Source organism: Zingiber officinale, chromosome 11B, assembly GCF_018446385.1.
Source record: "Zingiber officinale cultivar Zhangliang chromosome 11B, Zo_v1.1, whole genome shotgun sequence".
NCBI classification, from domain to species: Eukaryota; Viridiplantae; Streptophyta; class Magnoliopsida; order Zingiberales; family Zingiberaceae; genus Zingiber; species Zingiber officinale.
The window spans coordinates 49,267,490-49,278,419 of NC_056007.1; the positions used below are offsets into that span (position 1 = coordinate 49,267,490).

The following is a 10,930-nucleotide window of genomic DNA, read 5'->3' on the forward strand; positions in this document are numbered from 1 at the left end:
ATATATATATATATATATATATACACACACATCTGTGTATAATAATGTACACATAATGTATAATACAACATTAGTTCTATCATACACTAATATTGAAGGTGTAAGCAAACATTAATGAATTATTTGGTATTTTGTAGGTGTAAGCAAACAACGTCCAGCACTTGAAGCGTTTGAAAAAAACATCCTGCATTTGAAGCGCTTGAAAAAAGCATCCTGCACTTGAAGCACTTGAAAAAAAACCATGGTGGACTTGAAAAAAATGAACATGAATTGCAAATTGAAAAAATCAAACATGAAGCATCATGGTCTTTCCAAACATCCAACACTTGAATGAATATAATGAAAAAGAATTACAAATTGGAATGAACAAATTGAAAAAAACCGTGTAAGCACTTGAAAAAAATGAACATGAAGCACTTGAATGAACAAATTGGAAAAAACGTGTAAGCACTTGAATGATATTTCAAAAAATTGCAAATGCAAACAAACAAATAACACCACAATAAATACATGAACTTGCAAATGCAAAAGTACAAACAACACCATTCTTTCAAAGACAACAAGTTATATAAGCAAAATTTCCAGCTAACACCATATGAGTGCGTACCTCCCATGATGGATGAAGTCTCTCATCTACAAATGCTTTCCAAATTGCTTTTCAGATCAGATATTGACTCGGTGGAGAACTCAATTTTTCAGGATTACCTTTATTTGGCCAAACAAATCTCCTAGTGAGTTTGTTTTTGAAATCTCGCCACTTTTGAGATGCTAAATTCATCACAACAGTCTCACTTTGTGGTACTAATTCGAACACATTCTGCAACACAAAAAATTAGTTAGTACTATTAATAGAGAAGTTGAATAGGAATAAGAAACTAATAAACATAGAAGCTGGATAATTATACAACTAATATGACAAGAATGGATTAAATAAAACAATGACAGCAGAGAGTTGGAAAGCTAACTTGATTATGGATTGTATGTATATATAAATCTTACCGAGATCTCTTCCCATAATTTTTGTTTTATATTTTCTGGAACATTAGGCCAAGACTTTATGTTGATTTGCACTATGATTCTAGCAATAGAGCCAATGTATGATTGCAATGTCTTTCCATTTGTATTGTATAATGGCCGCCCCATGTCATCATAATCAATCTTCGCTTTTTTCCCCGTCTTGCAGCTGCAGTGAGTTTACATATTGATGTAGGACCTCATTTGTTCTTATGCACATCTATAGAAACATTGAGTAGTCGATGCTGAGCTACCTGGAGTAGCCGATGCAGAGCTACATGAAGTTACTGATAGAGAACAACGTTCTCCTTAACTACTACTCCCTGTTTTTTATGATCCATCGAGTATTGTCTGCATAAGAATATAAATGAAACCAATTAAAATTTGTACAATAATAATAACATAAACATGATATATATAATTACAATAACACAAATATAAATAAATAGCAACACAGACATAAACTTAACATAGAATTGCATAACATAATTTTTTAAAGTGCATAAAACATTCCTTCATGTTCATAACAAAAACATTACATAAAAATGCAAAACATCATTTTTTCTTTTTTGTGACCCAAACACCCTCAATTTCTGATCTAAAATATCTTTCATGAGAAGGAATGCAATGAGTATCAACATCATCAATTGGTCTAGAATCAGGAATACTGCTCCAATCATCATCAAATCCCTCATAACATCTATTTGGAACTGGGAGCACAATTGACCACCCCTTTTTTAATGGATCATCAATATAAAAGACTTGGTTGACTTGACTTACAAGCACAAATTCGTCATTCTTGTGTCCTCGTTAGTTCAAGTTGGCTAAGGTGAAGCCACATTCATCGTTGTTGATTATTCCTTTGTCATTTGCAACCTAAGCACATTTGAAAAGAGGAACGTGCAATTGATGATAGTCTAATTCCCATATTTCTTCAATCACTCCATAGAAAGACACATCAGCTAGCAAGGGATTCTTATCTTTAGCACTACATACAAGCATGGTGTTGGCAACTAAAGAAACCCCACTATTTTGGCAAACTCTGTCATCATCCCGTGCCTTTGTTTGGTATAAATTGCCATATATCACATAACTATTATACTTAATGATTTGTACACGCGGTCCATGGGTCAACCATGTTAATGTTGATGTTGTTCCACCATTGCAACTGTCAATTTCAGTAGCCACCTAACATGTATTCAATTTGAATATGGTGATTAAAAAAAGTAGATATAAGTTGTTCAGTACAAATGATAGTAAAAATTTAATCAATATGGTATCCACCTTTGTACGAAACCAATCAATAAACCTCTTGTTGTGAGCATCTTGTATCCACCTTTCATCTTTTTCTTTTTTGGGAAACATTGATTACAAAAAGGTTTTATGTTCACTGTAGAAGTATTAATATATAAATTTGTGAGAGACATTAGATAATCCCAAGTACATATGCAGAATCATAAATAATACAATACACTTTCATTATATAGGGAGTTACTTCTTCCATATTTTCTAGCACAGTCAAATGTGCTTGTTGCAGATCAACTTGTTGCACTATAATTGGTGTGTTGCATGCTTGCAAGCCAGAAACATTTACTTTCGGGTCTCGAATTGATTGAGGGACTCCAATAGGATCAACATCATTGAGGTATTCTGAACAAAACCCAATTGCTTCTTCTGCTAAATATCTTTGAACAATGCAACCTTCAAGATGTTTTCGACTGCCTACATAACTCTTAAGCACCTTCATGTATGTTTCAAATAGATACATCCATCTGAAGTAAACTGGCCCACATAATCAGACTTCTCGAACAAGATGGACACTTAAGTGAAGCATGATATCGAAGAAAGATGGGGGAAAATATTGCTCCAATAAGCAGAGTCTAACAACCAAGTCAGATTGCAGCTTATCTAACTTGTCTACATCTATAACTTTGCAACAAATATCTTTGAAGAAGAAGCATAATCTTATGATGGCATATGTAACATGTTTTGGCAGCGCATCACGTATGACTATTGGTAAGAAATGTTGCATTAAAATATGGCAATCATGAGATTTCAAGCAAGTCAACTTCAGCTGATCCATGCACACAATATTATTCATGTTTGAAGAGAAACCTTCTGAAACTTTTATATCCTTTAATGACTTGCACACTTGTAACTTTTATTTTTTTGTGAATGAGCACGCAGCAAGAGGAAGATATGTTCTCTTCTCCCCAACTATGGGTGTTAATTCAGGCCTAATTCCCATCTCAACCATATCCAACCTAGCTTCCACATTATCCATGGCTTTTCCTTTAACATTCATCAAAGTATTAATGAGGGATTCAAAGACATTTTTCTCGATGTGCATAACATCAAGACAATGTCTTACATGCAAGTGTTTCTAGTAATGAATATTAAAAAAGATTAACTTCTTCTTCCAACATTTTCTGAAATTGATTGCTCCTAAATCTTTTTCTTCTACATTAACTTCCAACTTATTAGCCTTTGCATTCTTTTTTGTCCCTCTCACACTTATCTTCTTTCCAAACTCACACATTATGTCAGAAAGTTTATCAAATAACTTAATCCTAGATAATGGTCTAGCTGCTTCTCCAAGTTCCTCCATGCCATTAAACTCCTTCATTTGCCTACGATAGGGATGAAACCATGATAGGAATCTTCTATGGCCAGCAAATGACATTTTCTTCCCATTTTCCAAGTGTCTTGCATAAGTATCTTCTCTGCATACTGGACATGCATAATAACCATGTGTAGTGCATCCACTAAGGTTACCATAGGCAGGAAAGTCATTGATGGTCCATAATAAGACTGCTTTAAGAGTGAAGAACTACCTTCGATAAGCATCATAGACTCCATCAACTCCTTCCCACAATTGCTGCAAATCTTCAACTAACACCTCCAGATAGATATCAATATCGTTTCCAGGCTGCTTAGGCCCTGAAATGAGCATAGTTAGCATAATGTATTTCCTCTTCATGCACATATTTGGAGGTAAATTATAGTTAACCAACATAATTGGCCAACAGCTGTACCGACTACTAAGGTTGCCATGAGGATTAATGCCATCAGCTGCAAGTGCTAGACGAAGATTTCTTGGCTCACTTTCAAAGTCGGGCCACATATAATCCACCAACTTCCATGATAGTGAATCAACTGGATGATGTAACTGACCAACAACTCTTGTAGAATCTGCATGCCATGTTAAATTTCTTGAGGTCTCTAAAGATTTAAACATGCGCTTAAATCTTGGCATGGGAGGGAAATACCAAACCACCTTAGCAGGAACACCTTTCTTCTCAACCTTGTTTTTGGTTAACTTCCACCATGACAAGCCACATTTAGGGCAACTTACGCAGTTTTTATATTGCTTCCTATAAAGAATGCAATCATTGGAACAAGCATGAATCTTTTCATGAGTCAACGACAAACAACTCAACGTATTTTTTACATCATACATTGAGGATGGTAAATTGTGATTATTTGACAACATATCCCCAAAATCCAATAGTAAATCTGAAAATAGAGGATCACCCATTCCATGCCTTGCTTTGGTATTGTACAGTTTCATAAGTGCACTCAATTTTGTGTAACGTTGACATACGTTGTACAGCGACTTCTCTGACTCCTCTAAAAATTTCATAAATTCTTCAGGGTTTTCTGCATAGTTATCATACGCTGCCTCACACATATGAGCGGTTTCAAAGTTATCATAATCATTATTAATTGGCTCCTGGTTGACACTCCATTTTACTTTATCATCGTTGGTGGGCTCACCATGCCAAATCCAATTCACATAATTTTGACTAAAACCATGGAAATAAAGATGCTCTGAAATGGACTTCACCGATCGTTTTTTAAGATTGATACATTTGCAACAAGGACAATGAATATCATTGGGGTCAATATTGGGATTCTGTAAACAATATCTAATGAACTATTCCACACCCTTCGCATACTGTTTGGACCTTCTATCAAAGTATATCCAAGATTTATTCATTTAAATCAAGCAAAATCTACAAACAAATAGGTCAAAATTAAAAGATATTAAAGTGAATAAACAAAAGTTAAAAAATACATGTAGTTCAAAATGTAAAACACATGGAACTTTAATTTATAAATTCTAATGAAAGAATTAAGAAGAGACATTTCAAAGAGGTATATGTGTGGTATGAATAAATTTTATTAGCATTAATAAACTAACTTCTAATGGTATTGAGTTGTTTATAATATGAGTTGGTTAGCACAATATCCAGTGTTCTCTTTCATGTTTAGTTAATAGTTATTATCGTGTATCACATCGAAAAGAAAATTAAGCATTATGTTTTGTTCCACTATTAACTAGAATTTGTAGTAAAAATAACATCAACAATAATAATTTCTTCATGTTCGATCTTGGCCAGAAATGCAGTGTTTAATGCTAGATTTGTAGTGGAGATTTTTTATAACATCGATAATTTCGGTATGTAGCAAAGTGAGGCTCAAGATATCCTTTTTTAGCAGGGTCTAGACATTGCTGTTGAAGGAGAGAAACCGGATGAAGTTAAGGAAAAAGAATGGAAGATGATCAATAGAATGACGTGTGCTACTATTAGATTGTGCATGCCTTTCTAGAGAGCAGAAATATGCATTTTCTAAAGGAACTTTTGCAAATAGATTATGGACAGCACTGAAGGAAAAATTCATGAAGAAAAGCAGTTAGAACAAACTCTACATGAAGAAGAGATTGTTCCACTTTAATTAACTATGTTTCATATACCACTATGAATGATCACATTACTAGTTTTAATCAGCTGGTAACTAATTTGATAAATGTGGATGTGACTTGTGATGATGATGATCTTACTCTGATGTTGATGGCATTCCTTCTAGATGAGTTTGAGTATCTTAAAACTACTTTACTTCATGGGAAAATTTTTTGTTGTCTCTTATTGAGGTAGCTGCTTCCTTATATAGTTATAAATTGAGAGAGAAAGAAAAGCAAGGAAACACAAGTGTAGAAGTAGAAACTCTTGTTGTTAGAGGTCGTTTGTAGAGTTAGAAGAAAGGATTGAGAGGAAGATATAAATCAAAGTCCATATTAAGTAAAGATGAATATGCCTATTGTCGAGAAAAAGGACACTAGAAGAAAGATTGTCCCAAATTTAGAAAAAAAAAAGCAAACTAAAAAGGGAAGGGTGTCTCAGAGTCAAATGTAATTGAGTGGGATAATATAGATTTAAACCTCTCAATTGCTACTACACCATTAATAGGTAATTATAGCTTATGGTTGCTAGATTCAGCTTATAGCCACCATTTGTCCCCCAATCGAGTGTGGATTTCTAATTTTAAAGAACTAAGAGGTGGAGTTGTCTACACAACAAGTAATTTCCCTCTGAACACATATGAGATTGGTTTAATTTGCTTGAGGAACCAAGATGGATTAGTCAGAACCATAATAGGTGTTTATTACATGCCGGATTTGATAAGAAATCTCATCTATGTAGGAACCTTAGAGTCAAAAGGTTTCTAGGTAAGGGAAAAAGATGGGATAATGAGGGTCATATCTGGTGCACATGTGATAATGAAGAGAATCCAGAAAAAAAAAATATGTGTAATATTTTTTAGGTGGTATGATTGTTGGGACAACAACAGTATTGGTCTGGAGAACCTACTATTGAATATGATTTATTACATATGTTTAGTTCCACCATATACTCTCATGTTAAGGAATCAAAGTTGGATCCAAGAGCAAAGAAGACAATTTTCATGGGAATCACGGGAAGATTGACAAGAGGATCTCACCAACAAATTGCTAAGATCTTGAAGATTAACAAAAGAAGAGTTTCAATCTAGAAGAAAACAAATACAACACTAGTAAGAAAGAGGATCTTACAGTGGAATCGAGCGGAAAACACAACCCTAGCACTGTCGCGTTGCTGAAGAACACAACCCTAGCCTATCGAGTTGATGAAGAAGAAGGAAACCTAGCAGGCCATGTTGATGAAGAAGGAAATCATCGAACCTTGATGAAGAAGAGGAAATCGCCGCGTTGAACCTGTATGTTGCGTCGTGAAGAAAAAAGTCAGGAAGAAAAAAAGTCGGGAGAAGAAAAAAAGTCGGGAAGCAATAAAGAGAGGGTCCATGTGCAAAGAAAACATAATAAAGCTAGGGGTTTAGTACCGTGGAGATTAGTTGGGTTAAAAAAATTAACCAGTTTAACTCATGTTTCAATTGGTTCAAACTTATTACTTCATCACTTAAAATTATAAATTTTATTTTGACACTTATTACTTCAACAAATACATATTACGAAGTAAATTCTCACTTAAAATTATAAGTGAAACACACCTTTTTAATTTATGAAGTCTAAAATAGTATTTACTATGCCAATTTTATTACCGAAGTATATTAGCATATATTACTTTGTAATTAACAATTGCCGAAGTAACTAGTGGCAAAGTCTATCATCAAAATTCACATAGCGGTGGTTCCTAGCATAGCCGATCCTATAGAGCTCTATTGTGATAACAATGGAGCAATTGCGCAGGCTAAGGAACCTCGCTCACACCAGCGGACCAAACACATACTACGGCGTTTCCTTCTCATTCGAGAGATCATCGATAGAGGAGATGTGAAAATTTGCAGAGTACCTACAAAGGCGAACGTCGCTGATCCCTTGACCAAGACTTTGGCACAGAGAAAGCATATTGGTCAAACTAGGTCATTGGGCCTTAGAAACTACACTGATTGGCACTAGTGCTAGTGGAAGATTGTTAGTGAGAGCCCTAGAGCCAATCATGTGATGATTATTGTATGGGATCGATGTATAATATTCCTATATATTTAAAGGCATTTCTTTATGGTTATTATACTTATTTGTATTGGTGCCAAATAACTAAGTGTTAGTTAGAGCCTTAAAGCCAATCATTTGATGATTGTTGTATGGACTCATTGTATCATATTCTTGTATATTAATAAAGGTATTTGTTTTGGTTATTATACTTACTTGTATTGGTGCCAAATAACTAAGTCTAGTAGCGTCCTTGAGTAGAAGGTTCTTACCTATATCAATCGATTGGTTGAATCGATAGTGAGATGATATAGGGAACACTACTCTTAATCATTCCTAGTCGAGTATTAACATTCAGGGACAATGATAATGCAACGAGACTAGCATGTAGGTCAACTCGATGACTTGATCTCACAATTCATGGATATGGAGATATCAAGTTGACACATGGGTATGCATTAGAGATTGTATACTGAATGACCCGCCATGAGAAAGTATCATGGATCGTTATATGAGTGTCATATACTTTCTCATGTGGCTATTAGTATGACTACTAGTCCTTGGACCTGAAGTCACCATGGTTCCCTACATAAGGAGTTATGTACTTTAGTTTCGTCAAACGTCACCTGTAACTGGGTGGACTATAAAGGCGATTACTGGGTATGTAACAAATTATGCGGGGGGATGTGGGTGATGTAGATGGGATCTATCCCTCCTATATGACGGGAGTGACATCGATATTCTTGATAGAGTGAGACCACTAAGTGCATGGTCATGACCAAATGAGTCAATATGAGATGTTGAGCTCATTTGATTGAGTGAGTCTACTTGGAGTTCAAGATTTAGATTGATTAGATGATGACACGGTCTATGCCTCACATTGATCAATCTAGATGTCAAGGATAGAAGGACACTTGTCATATTTTGTGAGGAGTAACAATTAGTAGTCACAAGGTGATGTTGGATCTCAACATTCTTGTAACTTGGGTAATAATGATGTGTTGCTAGATACCGCTCATTACTTATGCTTCTAAAATGGTTTAGAAGCATTGCCAATGTTACAAGAACCTATAGGATCACACACAAAGGACAATTAGATGGAGATTAGGTTCATATGATGAACCAAGAGGATTAGGTTCATGTGATGAACCAAATTGGATTAAGAGTAATCCTAATTATACTATTTGAGTTGGACTCAATTTGATTCATGTGTTCAATGAGTCTTATTTAGATTATGACTCATTGAATCAATTTAATTAAATGAATTAGGTTCATTATATTAAATTGGTTTGAATCAAATGGTTAGATTAGATCAACCATGAGAGAGATTTGGTCAAGTTTGACTTGACTTGATAAGGAAGATGAAAGGTCAAGTTTGACTTGACCATTTGCCACCTAATTTGTGAGTTGACATTAATTGGCCACTAATGGTGTTACACATCATCATGTTTAGCACATGTGTGTGCCACCTCATGGAGGTTACAAAGCTCCTCTTTAATGGCCACATTAAATGAGAATGGAGGTTACAACTCCAATAGTGGCCAACCACTTATGGTTGAATGGATGGATTAATTTTCATTCAAGCAAAGTAACTCTCATCTTCTTCCTCCTCTCATTCTCCTCTCCCTCTCCTCCTCCTTGGCCGAACCACCTAAGGTGCTAGCACACCTTTGTTTGGTCTTCTCCACCTAGTTTGTTCATGTGGATACGCATAGAGGATCGTACACTTGACGATCTTGAGATCAGGCGAACCTTTGGACGAGCGGGATTGCGAAGGACATCGCATCAAGGGTAAAATCTCTCAACCATGTAGTTCTAGTGTAGATCTAGAGGTAAGAAACTCATACACGTAAAATTTTGTTTTATTTTACTTCGCACGGATCCGGTGGCATGGGAATCGGGGTTTCCGCAACGCGATAAAGCGGTTTTTGCGGCCCAAAATTCCCAACAGTGGTATCAGAGCCACGTGTGAAATCATGGACGAATTTAATTTGTATTTTTATGAAAAATATCAGTTCAGTAATATTCTGTGAATTTTCTATTTTTAAAGTTTTTATGGGTATTTTTCTCGTTGAAGCGAAGCACAAATGTTTAGACACTTGTAGGCTTCGACTACCGAGAAGATTTTTTCGAAACGGCAAGGTTTCGCCCCAAATATTTTTGGGACAGCAGGCTAAGGTACTGTAGGATCGTTAAGGAACACTCGCGATGGTTATATCGCGGGTAGGGGCGCTGCCCCTGACCCCGCAAGGGGCTTCATTCCGCGATTGTGCCCGAAAACCCGCTAAACGGAACCGCTGGAAATTTTACTCATAAAAATTATAAAAATTATAGTAAAAATTACAGAAAATTATAGAAAATACATAATTTAGAATTATGTATTATTTTGTGATAGTCATGGCCCAAAAGACCCAAATTGGATTTTAAAAAAATTGTGTTATAATTCATATTACGGCCTGCGCGCCATCATTTGTGTTGTGTGTGCTGTATAGTTTATATGCGACCTGCGCGTCGTTCCTCTCTTTTATTCTTGTTGTAAATTAGTTTAGACTCGAATGTAACTCGAGTTTCAAAATTATAATGTACAAAATTAGAGCGGTGGAAGGTCCACTCGAGACGGAGTTACGAGGAGGGCGCGAGCAACACAAGGTGGTCAAAGGGAGGAGCTTGAGAAGTTGTTGACCCTAGGTTTACCTTCCAATCTTCTCATTGGCTTGAGAAGATCATAGTAGGGCCATGACTAATCACAAATAATTTAATTAATTGCTTGTGTGTGTATATGTGATGCATGCTAGTATAGTAATTAATTAGTGCCTTAACAATTAGATTAGATCTAAATCGTGTACAAGATGCACCCTATCAATTAGATTAGATCTCAATCGCGTCAACTCAAATGTCTACCATGCCGTGATACCTATCACTACCTCGATCACATGTGTTGTTGAATCTGCCAAAGCAGAGCAACACATATTATCTTGGTAGAGTACGGAGGGACAATCTTGGTCCCGCCTATCAACGCATGGGCGAGTACAACTCAATTAGATTGAGTAACTAGTTAACTCAATTGGATCGAGTTTAACTATAGGCATTTTCTAATGGTTGGTAGATAGGTCAAAATCACATTTATATTAACTCTTGTGTGTA

The 10,930-nt window shown here is 35.6% G+C and overlaps 1 protein-coding gene across 1 annotated transcript; it reads right to left on the reverse strand.

Annotated features, from left to right (window-relative positions):
- Nucleotides 1–658: 658 nt before the first annotated feature.
- LOC122033906 lies at nt 659–4,705 on the reverse strand. Its single transcript, XM_042593055.1, has 8 exons — nt 4,473–4,705; nt 3,849–4,388; nt 3,479–3,737; nt 3,279–3,397; nt 2,487–2,786; nt 1,303–1,365; nt 1,000–1,183; nt 659–817 (listed from the first exon to the last, which is right to left on the reverse strand). The coding sequence occupies exons 1-8, from the start codon at nt 4,703–4,705 to the stop codon at nt 659–661; spliced, it is 1,857 nt and encodes a 618-aa protein (XP_042448989.1).
- Between the last annotated feature and the right edge of the window lie 6,225 nt (nt 4,706–10,930).

Coding starts and splice junctions, on each gene's coding strand:
- LOC122033906 (XM_042593055.1), bottom strand. CDS start 4,705: ATGTGTGAGGCAGCGTATGATAACTATGCAGAAAACCCTGAAGAATTT. Junction 3,738..3,848: donor GTCTATGATGCTTATCGAAG/GTAGTTCTTCAC, acceptor TCCAGTATGCAG/AGAAGATACTTATGCAAGAC. Junction 3,398..3,478: donor CTAATAAGTTGGAAGTTAAT/GTAGAAGAAAAA, acceptor ATTCATTACTAG/AAACACTTGCATGTAAGACA.